The following is a 17960-nucleotide window of genomic DNA, read 5'->3' on the forward strand; positions in this document are numbered from 1 at the left end:
CTCTCTCACACACACCCCTGTGAAAAAGAAAATCTGCTAGTAAATGGAGTAATTTCTCTCCTGCAGATTGTTGGATCCTGGAAAGGATTTTTATTTCTTCCACAGGAGGCTTGTGGTTCTTTGGAGAGAGAGGAAGCATTTGAATCAAAATCAGGTCTTGAAGGATTCAGGATGGAGAAGGAATACGTCCCTTTTCTATTCTCTCTCTCTCTCTCTCTTTCCACCCACCGAGAGAGAGAGAGAGAGAGAGAGAGAGAGAGAGAGAGAGAGAGAGAGAGAGAGAGAGAGAGAGAGAGAGAATATGTATATAAATAGAACAGGAAGACATCTTTACTCCATTCAAGCATTCAACTCCCTCCAAAGTTCTGGATATTATTACAGTGGTACCTCTGGTTAAGAGCTTAATTCGTTCTGGAGGTCCGTTCTTAACCTGAAACTGTTCTCAACCTGAAGTACACTTCAGCTAATGGGGCCTCCCGCTGCCGCTGCACCGCGGGAGCATGATTTCTGTTCTCTTCCAGAAGCAAAGTTCTTAACCCAAGGTACTATTTCTGGGTTAGTGGAGTCTGTAACCTGAAGCGTCTGTAACCCGAGGTACCACTGTACAGAATTTGCACCCTCCAAAGAATGCTGAGTCACCATAGAGCAGGCATCCCCAAACTGCGGCCCTCTAGATGTTTTGGCCTACAACTCCCATGATCCCTAGCTAACAGGACCAGTGGTCAGGGATGATGGGAATTGCAGTCCAAAACATCTGGAGGCCGAAGTTTGGGGTTGCCTGCCATAGAGCTTCTGCTAGCCTCAGCTCCTCCCCCCCTTCATAGCTATAGGTTTATCGCTTCCCTGGATCATGGTTAGATTACCATTCACTTGGCTCTGTTTCTGAACTGCCCCCAGCCCACAAATGAGTTGCTTTCCAGTGACATAATACCAGCTGTTGGTGGGCTAGAGAGAGTACGGTGGGGGAAGCTGGACAGCCCTAGTGAGTAGTTATAGGCTCTAACCCAGGGGTTGTCAACCTGGTCCCTACCACCCACTAGTGAGCGTTTCAGAATTCTAGGTGGGCAGTAGGGGGTTCTACGGCACAAGCTGAATCCTCCTTCCATCGAGCACTGGTGGACGGTAAGGAAATTTTACCACCAAGAAAGATGCATTAATGGGTGGTAGGTATAATAAGGTTGACTACCCCTGCTCTAACCCATCACTTTATGCACAGAAGCAGAGGTATGGGGCTCATAGAATGCCCCACTGAATGGAAAGAAAGTCTGGTTTTCACTTGTGCCCTCAAGAGTGTGTAGAAAACAGTGATTGAAGCAGTGTTTCATGGAATGGAGCTAAGATAAAATATTCTGAAGGAAAAAGCCAAGCTGCTGTCAAAGGTGCAGGGATAGGATCTGATAGAAAAGTGGGCAAGCCTCTTCTCCTGCCTTTCCTAGATAGTGCTTCTGCTGCTCATCCCACCCAATTTTCTTTCCAGGGGGCCTAACAAGTTGTACTGAAGCACCTCCACAAACACTGCCATGTTGTACAGGCATTCTTTCATCTGCTCATGCATTCTCTGCCCCCACCCCATGCACTGTGCCTTTTATAGCAGTGCAATAGGCAGAAATGTAACGGGTACAGTTTTTGAGGGCACACAGACATGGTGATGCAAAATGCTTTTGCCTGTTGAATTTCTTACTGTCATGCAGCAGTTAAAAGCACAGGAGCTTGTACTGAACACAAATGTTAAAGATGGCAAAAAATGGACACTTCTCCCATTCAATACAGTGGACGGGTGTGCATACGCACCTATTTCTGCACCAGAGCTTTTCATTCCCCTGAAGGAGACAATGAAGCTGCTGCAGGAAATGGAGCTGAATGTGGGCAATTATGGCCCCCATGATGAAGCATTGCTATAGGAAGGGCCTAAGCAACGCTGTGGCACAACTGTTCTCCTTCTTGCTCTGTCTCAGAAGGTCTTTTTATTCTAGAAAGGGTTTGGCTTATTCCAGCTTGACTATATTTTGGTGGCATTTTGTCTGAAGCCTCCAGGAGATGAGAAACATTTGCGTGGAAATGGAAGTAAAATATCAAGGACCTGGCAGGATTTTCTCTCTCCTGCAGTGTTTAGCTTGAAAAATCCTCATCAGAACAATAAAAATAAATCTGCGTCTACCACGTGTCATTTTTTAACAGCTCGTTTCCCCCTCTCCTATCAGAGGTGCAACCGACCAATCAATCAATAAACGTGTTTCGTTCAGTTTGAGAAACAGCAAATACCTCCTGGGAATCTGCCTTCACAATCATGGCAGAATTGTATCAGTAGAGAATCAACACAGGGTGCACGCCCTGGAGGAGAAGGGCAGGCAGGCTAAAGGTATAGAGAGGAGGAGAACTTTGGAATACAAATGCCAGAGCTTTAGGGATGGATACGGACTTTCTCAGTAGCGGATAAGCCGAAGCAGAAAAGTGCTTTAGAAGTCGGCAGAAACCAGTGAAGCATCCTTAAAGCTTCAGTCCTGTGCACATAGCAGGGCTTACTTCTGACAAAATATGCATAGGCCTATGTCCTTCAGCAACTTCACTGGCAATCCTCTTTGTCAAATCCAGCACTATAAAAATTGGTTATACCCAGAGCTCTGTGTACATTTGGTACTTTGGCTGTTGACCCAGGAAATGGGACATTGGAAACTGGGAACACAATCAGCATCGTGGCAAACACCACTTTTGTCTATTAAAAGAGAATGGTTCTAGTCCTCTTGCCTGTGGAGAAATGCATTAAAATGCATGGCCATTTTAATGGAGGCTCAGCAGAATTTGCTACAGTCAAGGGCTCCAGTGTTGCACGGCAATGCTCCTTCCTACTCCTCTGACTAGCAGAGTAAAGGTGGACACTGTGGGGACTTTGTTGATCACTGTGGGCCTGCATGGAAAATGAAGCAATATATAAGTGGACACAAATGTACTTATTTGGAATGATCCAGTGCCAGTGGGCACATTTGGCATTTTGCTGGTGGCCCCTGAACTAAATTTGAATCCAGAATGTGTAAATAGACAGTTTTCTGTTCCAGATACTAGCACAGGACGGGCAGAACAAAGGCTAGAATTTTGCTGGTGGCCCCTGAACTAAATTTGAATCCAGAATATGTAAATAGACAGTTTTCTGTTCCAGATACTAGCACAGGACAGGCAGAACAAAGGCTAGAATTTAACAGGAAATGCTCACTCAGCTTCATCTTCTAGGCTGGCTGATGACATACAGATCCCCTGCAGGTATTGAAACCAAGGTGGTGCCCAACTCTGACATTTCAGTCTAATTTCATTACTAGAAACAAGCATTCTGCCAATAACAAAGTCTTTAAATCCACAGACTTATTTTTTTCCCCCAAAGTGAAAAATCTCTACATCCATTCTTCAAGTTAAATGTATGATTCCGAGAAGCAGAGGATAAAGGAGGAAGTCCCAGACTTAATTTATTTCTAAATTTATCCCAAGAAACCAAGTACTGAGAAGCGTTGTCACAGTTATATAAAATGCTATTAAGCTTAGAAGCGGCAGATTATTCATTTAAGCATATTGGGCTAGAGACTTGGGATATGCTGCCTTTGGTAGACCTGGTTTAGAGCAGAATATTTGATTCATATCATCTTTTCCTTTTCTTACCATTAAAAGAATCCCAGTTTAATTTATTATGTTGGTGGTATCTCCAAATAGATATCACAGGATCTGTAACACAAATATGTTAAAAAGCGGAAAATGCTTTTTTTCACAGAATATAGTTGCGCTGCCATTGGTGGCTGTGCCAAAGTCCAAATGAATAGCTACAGATAACCAAGAAGCCATTTCAAATGACAGGATGGAGAGTGAACTTCGACCTTTAACAGTGCTAATAGACTGTTTGGAAGCAGCAATGCATGATCAAGTGGGATGAGCTCTGTAAAATCTATGGATGACAACAGAAATTGTTTTAGTCAGATAGTGGATGTCAGCAAGTGCTGATAATCACATTTCTGAAAATGGCAGAAACAGAGATGCTAATGGATGTTGCATGCAAGAAAAATGGCTTCTTCTGGCTGTGTGGAAACATGGGCTTCATTGATTGATTATCGAAATACTCATTGTACACAAATTAGATTACAGTGCAATCCTACACAATCTACTCAGAAGTAAGCCCTGTTGAGTTCAATGACACTTGTTCCCAGGACTGCAGCCTTAGAAAGACTTTGCTCGTTTGGTAATTCCATAATTGAGAATCCTATATAATAATATGCAAGTGTCTCTGCGTCCAAGTTTTCCGTGTGTCTGCGCATGTGCCCCAGGGACACAGGGATTGGACGGAGAGACTGCATGCGTGCACTCTCCCCCCCGCCTCCTCCAACCGCCGCTCCCGGCCAGACACCGCCTCACTGCAGGGCACGTCAGGGAAGCGAGGGTGGAGGCCGGCGGAGGCCTCCTCCTCACAACCCTCCCTGGCCCGTAAGAGGAGCGTCTGGAGGAGAGGAAGCAGCGCTTTCTCCTCCTCCGTTCCTGCCCCCCTGCCGCCGACAACAAGGACAGGTCCCAGGGTTCGGAGAAGCGCTGCGCAAGCGCTTCTCCGAACCCCAGGATTCTAGCGCCCGTTATTGAACGGGCTGAAATACACTAGTGTTGAAATAATGTGGAAGAGAACTGAATTGGGAGAATACATAACTGACTCTTAACAAAAATTTAAAAAAATCAAATTGGGATGGGAAAAATGGGCTTGGAGATTTCCTCCTCCAAAATTCGTTTCAGCTCTCGTCTCCATGGCTAAAATTTCTCATTTACGTTCTAGTCATTTCTGGCCTTGATTACTGTAATCTTTTTTTCCAATGCTTTCCCAGCATGCCTCCATTCCAATCAATTGAGAATGCCTCCAACAAAATAATTATTTATGTTCATGACACTGATCACGTTACATACTTCATTACACATCTCACTCCTGTATTAGGGCTGCATACTTACCCAGGAGTAAATCCCATTGAACATGATGGTGCTTACTTCTGAGTAGGCATGCATCTGATTGTGCTGTAAAACTTTATATCAACTACCCACTATATTTTCCCTTACTTTTACTAGCTGCCATTACCATCGAAACTTCTAATCATGCTCCTCCCTGTATACACAAACATTTCCTATCCCTCACTCATAAGAGGCATTGTTGCTTGCTATGTATATGCACACGGGCACGCGCGTGCACACACACACACACATAAGTGTCTCTGGTCAAAGAACCATTTCAAAGAGAATCATAGGCTCATGGAGTTGGAAGGGATCCTGAGAGGGTCAATCTATCCCAACCCCATGCAATGCAGGAAATCTCAACATGCGGGTCCCATCCAATTTGAAACCATACCAGACACTGCTTAGCTTTGCAACTGTGCTTGTTGTGTTATTGCTGCACCACTAGGAGACAATATGGATTGCACTGCCCCTTTCATACTACCTACAATGGGGGGGGGGAGAATAACCCTTTTCAGCCAGAGGGCCACATTTCCTTCTGCACCTTCTTAGACCACCAGCAGCTCTCCAAGGTCTCATACAGAGGTTTAGAGAAATTGGGATTCTATGCCTACGCTCAAAGTATGAGCACTACCACTGCAAGGTGGGCCTTCCTTCTGTGGGCTGTGGATCCCAGTTATTTCTTAGGGTTAGAACATCTGCTTCATATGCGGGTCCCAGTTCAAACCCTGGCATCACCAGGTAGGTGTAGGGAAGTGAATAGATGCTAGGAGAGGATATATTTATGAGATCTTACCCTTCCTTCCTCATGTTCGTGAGTTCAGCATCCCCTTGCATCTTAAAAGCACGCTTAGATGGGCTAGTTTTAGCCTTTTGGTTTAAGTAATTCAGGATGCTTTAAGGCAGACTGGATTCTCCAGGTATTACCCCCTTTCCTCCACCTTAAAACAACAATCACACAAACAGTCTTCTAAAAGTTAAAAAAAAAAAACATTGACTCATTCAGAACGCTTGTTGAACAGTAACAGATACAGCAGGTTTGTTCAGGCAGGCTTAAAATGGTAATTCAGTTACAAGGACATAAAGTCTAGCTTAAATTGATGTCTGAACATTGGAGCTCAGGCATTCAGGTGTCCTCACATTGCTGGCTCGAAGGAAAGTGGCAAAAAAGAGGGTGTGCCCAGGCAGGTAAAAAAAGCCAGAGGTTTTTTTTTTCCAGCCGGAACTCAGTTCCGGCACCTCTCAGGTGGGTGTCATTGCCATTGTAAGAGAACAAGGGAGGCGTTCATGGTGAGTTCTGGCACCTCTTTTTCTAGAAAAATGGCACTGTATATATCTACACCATCTTCCTGTCAGGACACAATGGGAATATATACCTCGCAGAGTTTCCTGTGAGAACTCTGTGAGCTTCAGCGGGTCCCGCAGGGGGGCAATGACAATAAAGATTCTGTTCTGTTCTCTTCATTTCATCTCATCATCTTATCTAATCTTTTCATCTTATCTTATCTTATCATCATGTGCCTGTCTAGTAAAACATGAGTCGTTGGTTTTGACTGCACTTTACATATCCCACAATAGGACTGGAAGAGACTCCTGCCTGAAATTCAAGAGAGGCGCTGCCGGTCAGTCATGGGTGTAGGCAGGGGGAGGCAGGAGGGGGCAGTTGCCCCCCCTCGCCCCTGAACGACCATGGCTTTCCTTGCCCCACTGTGGCCCCTCCCCTGTGCCTTGGTCCTGCCCCTTGCCCCCCTAATTTTGATCCTGGCTACGTCCCTGCGGTCAGTGCTGACCACAGTGATCGAGGTGGACCATTGGCTTGGTATAAGGCAGCTTCCTGGAGTTCCTGAGATTCCATAATGAACCCCCCCCCTCAAATGCTGGGAATCTGTCCAGCCTCCTCCAATTGCTTGGCTTCCTGCTTTTGTTTGTTGCAACCCCAGACAGAGCAGCTGCTGATCATGTGGGCTCTAAAGAGCCTGCTCAGAGGACACGGCGGCAGCAGGAGATACCGGCACATGCAGTCTCTTTGCTCGCAAACTGATAGGGGCAGATGTGCTCAGCATTGATTGGCCTGGAAACAAAAGCACGCCCTGGGATCATTCACTAAAGAAAAGAGAGAGCTCCCTCCCGGCAGCAAATGATGATAGATCATCCGATTTTCAGGCAAAGGCATTCTTTCCGTGCCCATCTATGCACATAGAACCTGTTCCCCCCCCATGGCCCCATGGGAAAGGGGAACACTAAATGTTAATGCAATTACATATTATAAAACTGTACATATTATAAAAGTGTCATTTTCTTTCACTGTCTCTCTCCCCCTCACACCCCCCACTCCCAGTTTTGAGGGCAGGAGCAGGCTGTTCTTTCCCATCAGCAATGAAACCTTAGTTTTGCCTGCCGGTCTTGGTGAACTGCAGGTATGGGGGAGTTTTTGAGCAGGGAGATAGCTTGTAAAGGGTCATGTAGCCCCTATACCCTCCCCAATGGCCGTTGACTCGAAACCACGGCCCCTTGAGGCTACTTTTCATTTTGAAATATGTTTAGACGCTGTTATGTGTACTTATGTGCAATATTGCTTGCCCTGTAATCGGAAGGTGATTTTTCTACTAGCTTTTTCCATTATCCCTGTCATTTGTAGCGCCTATTTGCATGATAATAACAGCTATGTAATATTCCTGACCCTTTTCTTGCGTCTTCCTTCTCCTTCTCTTCTTCTCTTGAATCCTAATGGATTCCTGATGGAATCATTTTCCTCCGGAGATCTCTGGCATGTTAGCCCAGCTTGATGTCTGGAATTGGGAGACACCCCACGCAATCTACTGTATTTACTCGAATCTAATGCTCACCTTTTGGGGCCAAATTACATTGGGGTGCATTAGATTCGATGGCACATTTACGTCCACCAGCAAATACTTTTTTTGGTTTCAAGTTTCTGAAAATTGAGGTGTGCATTTGATTCGATGGTGCAATAGACCTGAGTAAATGTGGTATGTTTGTCATAGTACCTGTCTTCTTACCCCTATTTACTTTTCCCCCTCCAATGCATTTCCTTGATATTTTACCCACTCCCCAATGCCCTGAAATCAAAACAGTTAAGCACACATGCAGATACAGCCTCCGCACACACAGATATGTAGGCAGCTTAAGCATTGCACAATACTGAATAAAACATGTGAATGACTCTAATCTGTGTAATGTATTGCAATCATTGCAGGGATCTGGGGTGCATAACTAGGCACAGCATCCCAACCTTGTGCTTGGAAGAGGAGAGCAGTGCTTGGTTGCTGCCATTTCCCTTGGAGATGGATCTCTTTGCAAGCCAAAGTGCCCTGAGTTGCTAGAAAGATAAAACAGAAAGTTGACCCACTTTGCGTCTTTGCAATACTTTAAAACATTTCGGGCCTCATTTCACATGGCGGCGCAGCACCCTCACCCCCAAATTATTCTGCAAAGAAACGGACATATTGAATACTGCCCAACCTCCCCCCCTCTAGCAAAGCGGAGGAGGTTTGAAAAGCAGTAATAACTTAAATTTTTGTTCTCAGATGCCTTGAGTGAAAAGCACAGATAAATAGTTCTTCTTTTTATGTACAAAGGGAAGAGACTTTGAATGGGGAGGGGGCTCTTTTGAAGCAGAGCATTTGAGTCCTCCTTTTGTAATGAGATCAAAAAGTAATCTCCAGTGACACGCATTGTAGCGTGTTAATGGGAAGCCATTTAAACTTCAGATCAATATTTTCTCAGGAGAGATAGGATCTGTTCAATACAATTTCTCAGTCAGGAAAATAAAATGAAAGCAGCCCATCAACAACACAGCAGCTCTGAAGGACTGAGCCAGAGTTAAGCTGATAGAAAGTCTAGTCCAGTGAGAATGGGGTTGACGCTTCTGAAAATCTAGACGCTAACAATTGAAGAATTCACTCTTACATCCATTATGCTTTCAATTTTGTACCATCCTGACTATGAATACACATTCAGCGTTTTTTTGCACTTGGTAGTCTCAAAAGACCCTTTTCTTTCCATGCATGTGACAAATTCAGTCACTTAAATCCTTTCACAACGACCCATCCTCATTCTTGTGCTTAGTATATGAACCATTAGAATGAACATCAGACATGTTTGTCAAGTTTATCTTCACTATCATAAGATCTAGAACAGGGGTCAGCAAACTTTTTCAGCAGGGGGCCGGTCCACTGTCCCTTAGACCTTGTGGAGGGCCGGACTATATTTTGAAGAAGAAAAAAATGAACAAATTCCTATGTCCCACAAATAACCCAGAGATGCATTTTAAATAAAAGCACATATTCTACTCATGTAAAAACACCAGACAGGCCCCACAAATAACCCAGAGATGCATTTTAAATAAAAGAACACATTCTACTCATGTAAAAACTTGCTGATTTCCGAACCATCCGCGGGCCGGATTTAGAAGGCGATTGCGCTGCATCTGGCCCCCGGGCCTTAGTTTGGGGACCCCTGATCTAGAAACATGCTTTAAAAAACCACAAGCTAGCAAACAGATTATCAGGATTGTTTCAGAAAGCAGAGAACCCATTTTACTACTAACAGAACAATATGAGTTCAGATTTTCTAAATCTGCTTCTGTTCCCTAACTACAGCTTTTGGGTAAGAAGACCAGGATATGAAGCAAGAGGTACAATTTTGGGCTTTGGAGCCATTTATTATGTAGGTAGTTGTACTGGCTATGGATGTAAATGTTAAATGGATGAGAGACACCTGAAACAGAGAGCAGACTGACCAGGTTGATTCCATCTGCCTTGTGTTGGCTCATGGTCAGCATTAGACGAAGTCTGTTACTTCCAATCCAGATATAAATTGGCTGTCCATCAAGTCTGCTCTTGAAAGTGTCTTCTTGGCATGATATCATGGCAGTGAGATAAGACGGTACAATTCACAAATCACTTCTGGCAGGACAGTGCACTTACTTGCATTTAAACTGACATCCCGCTCACACCAGCTTTCATTTATCTGAATTTTATTGTGCTTACTTTGAATTCACAGAACAGGTTGCCATCACAATAGGCACCAAGGTATAAAACCAAAGCAAAGAAGAAGAAAAATGTGTGTTCTTTCTTTTATATCCTCCCAATCTCTACTTAAGATGCTGGTTCATGAGATTTGTGAATTGCAGCTAACCAGATATATTTGACCCCATAAGAAGAGCCCAATTGGATCAGGCCAAAGGTCCATAGACTCTAGCATTCTGTTCTTGCAGTGGACAACCAGGGGGCCATGGGAAGACCAGAAGCAGGACTTGAATGCCCAACAGCATTCTTCCCCACTTGTGATTTTCAGCAACTGATCTACAGAAGCGTATTGCCTCTGCCAGCAGAGGTGGCACATAGCCATCAGAGTAGCCACTGGTGAGCTTATCTTCCACAAATTTGCCAAAACACCTTTGAAAGTCACCCCAGTCGATGACCACACACATAGGGTGACCAGCTCTTTTTTGACCAAGGCTCTTTCATATCCAACAGAAATTCCATTGTGTGGAGAGATGTAGTGACAGAATAAAATCAGTTTTGAAATGCTTGCATATCACCCAGCCCTCACTGAACCTGCTCTGTGCACTTCTGAAATGCTTTTGCAAGGAATGGAGATAAAGTAAAGGAGTGTTTCCCCAGCAGAATAGTGTGAGTCACCTTTGGCAATTGTATACTCAGCCCACTATTGCCTCTAGCAAACCAGGTTTGCAAGTTTTTATATATTGTTCACTTCCCACCCATATTTGTACAGCACCCTTCCTGCATGGAACAAAAGGCAGCATGCATGGCAGTTACTTGGCAGTAGCTAAGCACACAAAAAAAGATATTTGGGGCACAGTGGATCACTCAAGAAGAAAGCCAAGGCAGAATGTGATGTCAGGAAAAGAAGGGATTTCATGCTGGGAATGATTGGGAAAATGATAGAAAATTAAGCCTTTTGTACCATGGTGCCTTATAGCTAGGTTCCCAAGCCAGAGCACATGGAAATGACGTTTACTTTCCCACCGCAGCGGTACCTATTTATCTACTTGCACTGGCGTGCTTTCGAACTGCTAGGTTGGCAGGAGCTGGGACAGAGCAACAGGAGCTCACTCTGTTGTGAGGATTCGAGCCGCCAACATTCTGATCAGCAACCCCAAGAGGCTCAGTGGTTTAGACCACAGCACCACCTGCGTCCCTATTTGGTCCACAACATACCACTGCTAGAGCACATCAAGGCCCATCCCAATTGTCTTAAAGATTGAATTTTCGGACTTTTTTGTTATTTGGTGGAGAGGGTGCCTTTTGGTGTGGGTGTTGCCTGCTCCTTTTGCTTGTCTTTTGTTTGTTTGGGGGATGTAAGTGTTTTGTCTGTCTGTGTGCATGTGTTCTTTGCATCACCAGTTTTTCTTCTGTGAAATGGGTATTTCGTGGAGCCCACAAATTGCTTAGATTTCAAAATGGGCCCCCAAGCCCCCCAAAATTGTGAACCCTTGTTATAAATCTACAGTATGCCCACATTTGGAACATTGTGTATCATTTGCATCATTAATATTTCTAAAGGTTACTGTAATGCTAGGAACCAACACAGAAAAGGACAAGCAAGATGATCAAGGAGTTTGAAGAGCATCTCTTCCCTATGATAAAACACTAAAGCATTTGGGCTTTTACAGGGTTCAGTCCTGTACTAGAGTTATGGATGAAGGGCTTTAGGATAAGGTAGCAGAAAGTGAGAGATGCCACCACCATCATGACAGGGATATATGCCAGTAGAACATTCTACACCAACTGAGCTGTTCCATTGGAGAAAAATATTCAATGGAATGGCTAAAATAGAGCAGTCATGAGTAGGGACAGGGCACAGCAGAGGAGCATATTTAGCATCCTGGATAGATCCATGGCCAAGCACCTGCTGGTCAAGCACCCAGTCACAGCATACCACCACCAGATGAAAGGTTTGGTTTGAGGGCCAGATCACCATATGGTTTACCATGAACACACTACTCACACAACACTGTGTGCTGCTTGTAGGGAAAGAGGAGAAATTTGAGAGCCACTCTATCAAGTTCACAATTTCCAAAATGATGATGATGATGATGATGCAAGAACTGAAGCACAGTCATCCTTCAAAATTCACACTTAGCTGATTTTTTGTGATGCAAAAATGTATATATTAGGGGTAAGTGTCTGTAAAAAAAATGAAGATATTAGTAAAAATAACATTTAAAATGCATTATATTAGGGGAGATTTCTTGCAAAAAAATGCATTCAAATGCATTATATTAGGGGAGATTTCTTGCAAAAAAATTGAATTCAAATGCTGGTGAATTTTCATGAGGACTTTAAAAAACAAAGGCACAAACTGATGCGGAAATGTGGAGAACTGAACTTAAGATTAGGAAAACGAGAAAGTAAGAGAAATTGAAATGGACAGCTCCTTCCATTCCTATTTGCCTGTAGTGGCATATGCAAGTCAGCAGCCCAATTTGCATGTCATAATAAACAATTGCTAATGGAGGTGTGAGGGACATCTGGCATTCAGACCTAATTACGTAGTCTTGGCATGGGTTCCAAATTGGCCTTTGAGGCTGTTTCCCAAAACCACCCACAGCTGCCCCACAACTGACATCACTCATGACATCAGGTGAGGGACAAGCAGAGATGTGGCTACCAACGAACAACCAGGAGCTTTAAAGTGTGTAGGCAGTTGTTCCTTGATAAGGAAGACCTGCTACCACTGCCAATCAGCTGACCGGTGATGACAGCAAGCCTTCTGGGATTGGCTGTACCCCCCATCAGGAATGCTATAGGGCAACCAACCTTGATGAAAGCGGGGATTGAAGTCGGTGCCTGTCAGGTAATGTGCATTGACTTCAAGCCTGCTGGAACTGTCTGTACCTTGGAGTTCCCCTTTGGGGAGATGGTAATGTTCCTACCTAGACTCTTTCATTGCCCCCTATAAGTGCACAGAGGAAACAAACTGTGGTCTCTGGCTTAGCATTGTGTCTGAACCAGGGATCATTATTTCTTTTGGCTCAATGCCCACCTCCCCATGTTTGGAAAGCTAAAGATCATTGTTTCTTCCCAGTGGTAGTGCAAAGGAGCAAAGGAGATGTGATTGGCTCATGCACAGAAAGCCATGGTTTATGGCTTACCATGACATGCAAATACAGGCTCCATACCAGCCAGGTTCCTATTTTCTTCAACTTTCCAACAGTCCCCATAGCCTCTAATTTGCAGCCACGATGCCTCTCTGTTTTGCAATGCAAAACATTCAGTAGCGCCATATTATGCCTGCATCCCTCTACAAGCCTTTCAACACCTCTTTTCTTTTCATTCCCTTCTGAAAGGATTCTCTTTCTGAAGAAAGCATTTGAAACAGAAAACATTCCTCAAGGGCTACTTGTCGATTTTCCTGCTTTAATTTCAATTTCCCCAATAAAAAATAAATAGATCAAGATGTTTAAGGAAGATGAAATCCTAAAGAGGCTGCCTTGTTGTCCTTCAGAAGGATTTTCAATGCGGCCCTTCTAAGCCACTTTGAAGTCTCCAGTGGTCTTGGATGCAGGAGGAGATATGCCTTAAGAAGTAAATAAATGTTGGAAACGGGTCCTTGGCCCTTGACTGGGAGACAAAACAACCAATGGAATCTCACCGACATCCAAAAAGTCTCCAAGAAGATGATTCATTTGGAACCTTCTTGAGTATTGCAGAAGCCTTTTATGAAAGAAAAAAAGTTATTTGTTTGCATGTGTGGCACGTTACAGCACACATGCCTCAGTGGAATCACAAGCAGTCCCCACACAGTGCCACTTGTCCTTTGCGGTAATTGCGGCAGGGGCAGAGGCGCTGGTACTTGGTATTGCATCCTGCACAGCTGAATAAGAGAGGTTCCTTCTGGAGGTAGCACTCCTGGGCATTTTCAGCCACAGCTGGGTAGAGGTGATTCATCTCGGACTCTGTGCTGTCACAGACAATGTTGAGCCTTGGAAACAAAGAAACACACAGAGAGAGGTCTTTTCAAACACTGGTTCTAATGTTTGCATTCCCACTTTTATCGTTCGTTAGGCATACAGGAAGGGCCTTATTATATGTTTTGCAGAAGATCCGTGATTAGATTTCTAGACGTTATGTTTTTCATGTGGAAGTGCAGGTGAGGTGGGCGCTGAGCTGGCCTCCTGGTGGGATCCCTGCATGGGGCAAGGCTGATGGGAATCATAGACCTAAACATCTGGAGGGCATCTGGTTGGCAAAGGCTGTTGCAGATACGCCTCTTCTCAAACAAACCTTAGTGAAAGAAGTAAACCATGCACCCGTAGGCGATGCTATAGCCTTTCCTTCCCCAGCCACTCAGTAAACTCCCCGGCATCTCTTTAATAAACTCTGATTTGAACTAGTGATTCTGAACCAGCAATTTCTTGAAATGGTTGGGTTTTAAGGAGCTAAAGGAGCTTAGCAAGTAGAATCTGAGCTCTGCCTCTAATTTATCATATAAAAATGTCACTTGGACTCAAATTGCCTGCCTGGCCGCCGTGACAGAAATGATAATGCGCCCATTTTAATTGTCCAGAGCTATGTATGGAGCTTGGTGGCAGATTTATGTTCTATTAAAATGTCAGTGCCTGTGTGTTCCAAATGTATGCTTACAGACATAGGGATAAAGGGGGAAGGAGGGAGACAAGAGAACAACGGTGTCTAGAAACCCTTTTTCAACTACAGAAAGCCATTCCCACACACAATGCAACCAGAAGGTCTGTCCAAATATTTTTAGTTTGCCGTGTTGTGTGCAAAGGGCACTGAACAAATGTCAGGGAGGCAACTATGAAAGGATTCACTTTCTTAGCATGAATGAAGGTCTATAGCAATTATTGAGGCTTTGGGAGAGACTTAAATGGGCCTGAGGAGCAAAAGGACCTTTAATTAATGAGCGGTGTCTAGGCCAACTTTTGTATGGTGGGATATTGCTCTTTCTTGGGGTCCTCAAATAGTTCTGATATGCAATTAAAATGTCAAAATTCAATTCAAACTCAAGGTTTTTTTTTTTATAAAAAAACAGACTGTTCCTGCAAAGCACCAGCCTCTAACGAAACAAAACCTGGCTGTAATATTCAGATTTAGAAGTTGAAAAGTGAGTTTTGTAAGCAAATATTGTGTTTTTACGAAGAGCTCAACACTCTTCCAACTCCATCTTTGCAGCATTCACGGCACATAAACGTCACTTTCCAATACCGCGTTGCATAAATATCAAAACTCAAAATCAGTTGAGATGCAAACCAAAACAAATCATGAACTTTACAGTTTTGCCCAACAGCTTCAAAGTACGAAGTGCCTGGGTTGCTATCTAGCACTTGCAAAGGGGAAGAGATAGGACTTATTTTCAGTTCCGGGACCTTTGAGGTGGGCACCATTGCCAAGAGAACAAGGGAGGTGTTCATGGTGAGTTCTGGCACCTCTTTTTCTAGAAAAACAGCACTGGGAAGAGAAGAGATTCCAGGGTGTATGAGGGTAAGATGGGAGAGAGAAGAGACTTACTGCTGAAACACTCCTTTCTTGTTGATGAACTTGAAGAACTCGGGCTCACAGACCAAACCATGCTGCTGACAAGTGGTGGTGCAGGCTTGCCCAGCGTCTGATATCCACACCTGCATGGAGTTGACTGGAGGCCAGGCAGAGGGGCTGCCGCTGGAATTGTGAGACCAGGCCAGGTATGTGGAATTGGGCTGCAGGCTGAAGGGGTTTGCTGAGCTTTGCATAGTGTGGCTGCTGGACTTCTCTGGCATAGCAGCAGTGGCACAGAAATCCTATCCGAGAAGAAAAGAGACAGATTTTTATACAGAATTTTTCAAAAGGCACAAACAGGAGCTAGTCCCACCGAGTTCAATAGGGGCCTGACTCCTAGGGAACTGCAACCCTGCTGGAGTCCATAGAATCCCATGCTAGAGATCATTAGGAAAGGAACTGAAAATCAAATTGCCAATATCATAATGTCACCGTGCTAATTTTTAGTGCAACCGTACTTGGAATATTGTGTACACTTCCGGTTGCCTCGTCTCAAAAAGCATATTGTAGAGTTGGAAAAGGTTCAGAAAAGGACAACCCAAATGATCAAGGGGATGGAGGCATCCCGGGTGAGGAGATGATGCAGTATGCCTCTGAATGCCAGTTGCTGGGAATGACAAATGGGGAGAGCACTGCTGCATTCGGTTCCTGCTTGCGGGCTTCTCATAAGTGTCTGGTTGGCCACTGTGGCAACAGGGCACTCCTTGGTGAAAGGAAGGCATATCATGTGTGTGAGAGCATCATTGGTGCATGGGAGTCTTGGGTGGAAGACGGCAACCTGGGTGAGCGCTATTGAGAACAGCTCATCTGTATGATTTAGGTATGGGTGGCATACGGTTATTGTATATACACCGTTCTGTCAGTGAAAGCTTTCATTGTCTCCTTGGTGTTTTTGCTGTATGTTTTTGTTGAGTGGTAGCAGTGACTGGTGATAGTGGAAGGTGAATGAGTGGAAGATAATGGAGTGATTGGGTGGCTAGTGTGTTTGTGTGTACTGGTGGATGCATATGTGAGGTGTGGGAATAGACTGCAATGAGTGCTACTGAATGAGCAGGAGGTACTGTATGATTTGCGTGGATGTAAGGCAGAATTTGGGTCTGATGTCTACACATTAGAGGGACGAGCGCTGTATTTTGTCAGTCAGCGTGTGGCTTGACAAAAGCGAGGCTCTAAAAATGCTTCAAGTTATGCTGCTATGTTGTTCCAGTTGGGTTTTATTATTTATTTCATTGCTTATTTGTTTGACGTTGCATTACATTTGTCAGGGCTGGTTCAGCTGCAGGTCAGCACGGAGACTCAGAGATGAGCAGTAAAGTTGATTCTTTATTCAAGGAAACAGAATACAAACAAAGAAACCTACAGCAAGACTAGCCAGAAATGACAATCTGGGGCTCCCACTTCCCCCTAAGTCTTCTCCCTATCTGGCTGTTTTCCCCACAATCTTAAACTCTGTCAGTAGGGGGGGGGGCACTGCACTTTCTGTGCTCATTGCTCCACTACATGCAAAACTCTTTGAGCCCTTGGAGAGAAGCAGGGAAGACTGGCAGGCTCCTGTGAATCTGTTGCTGCCTCAGCCCCCACCTCCTCCTCAGCTGCCTATTCTACATCTGCAGTGTTTTCTGCCTCTTCTTCTCTCTCACTCAAGCCTGTTGCTTGTTCAGCATTAAACTATTCTCCCCCCCACCTCCTCTGACCGGTCTTCATTGCCCCACCACCCCTCCCCTGGCTCGGAGCCTTCCTCTTTTGAGGCTTCCCTATGGAGTTCTCCGGCTGGAGCCTCTTCACATGACACCTCTCATCACTCCTCATTGCCCAGCCAGTCCCTGATAGCATTATATTGTAGCTTCTCAGTTACATTGGCCCATCTACCTGCCTACCAATGTATTTCTCTACATATATCATTTGGAATGAGGCCGTTTCATAGCTACATGATTTTTTTAAAAAAACCACAGATAGACTGTATGTCTTGCGAAACAAGGTATATCTACAAGGCATTTCTGTGGTGTAAATCTTGGGGTGAGGTGAGATGTTTAGAGGCTGATGTCTGTCCATATGCATGAGGGGTTGGGTCACACTTTCAAGTTTTATTCAGAAAATTAATTATACTTGTGCACAGTCTTAAAAATGGAGCTACAAGCTGATGTGTCCTAAGATCCCAAAGCATAGCATTTTGCCAGTTAGCAAATGTGAGGTGGTGTGTGTGTGTGTGGGAACATCACACATAATAAATGCTGAAAATAGAAACTGTCAGAACTGTGAGGAGAAAAGCCCAGAAATAGATGAAACTTGAATTTCTGGGGGCGGGGAGCTCAGAAATAAATAACCATATAATTAATGCAATTTTGCTAATCATTTGGAAAAAGATATCAGAAGAGCTACATCCCCCCAATTTCTGCTGGCTTCCCAACCCCCACTCCAAGACATAACTCTCCAGACACTGGTAAAAATTTAACT

General features: G+C 44.4%; 1 protein-coding gene across 2 annotated transcripts in view; it reads right to left on the bottom strand.

Moving 5' to 3' along the window:
- Positions 1-13733: 13733 nt before the first annotated feature.
- Positions 13734-17960, bottom strand: part of MGAT5B (alpha-1,6-mannosylglycoprotein 6-beta-N-acetylglucosaminyltransferase B) — a 170181-nt gene continuing 165954 nt past the window's right edge. For both annotated transcript variants that reach the window (XM_035107960.2, XM_035107959.2), the window contains 2 exons: positions 15480-15748; positions 13734-13932 (listed from right to left, as the gene is read on the bottom strand). In XM_035107960.2, the coding sequence (XP_034963851.2) occupies positions 13734-13932; positions 15480-15748 (468 nt within the window). The remainder of the gene's footprint in view (positions 13933-15479; positions 15749-17960) is intronic.

The sequence above is a fragment of the Zootoca vivipara genome, chromosome 2, assembly GCF_963506605.1.
Source record: "Zootoca vivipara chromosome 2, rZooViv1.1, whole genome shotgun sequence".
NCBI classification, from domain to species: domain Eukaryota; kingdom Metazoa; phylum Chordata; class Lepidosauria; order Squamata; family Lacertidae; genus Zootoca; species Zootoca vivipara.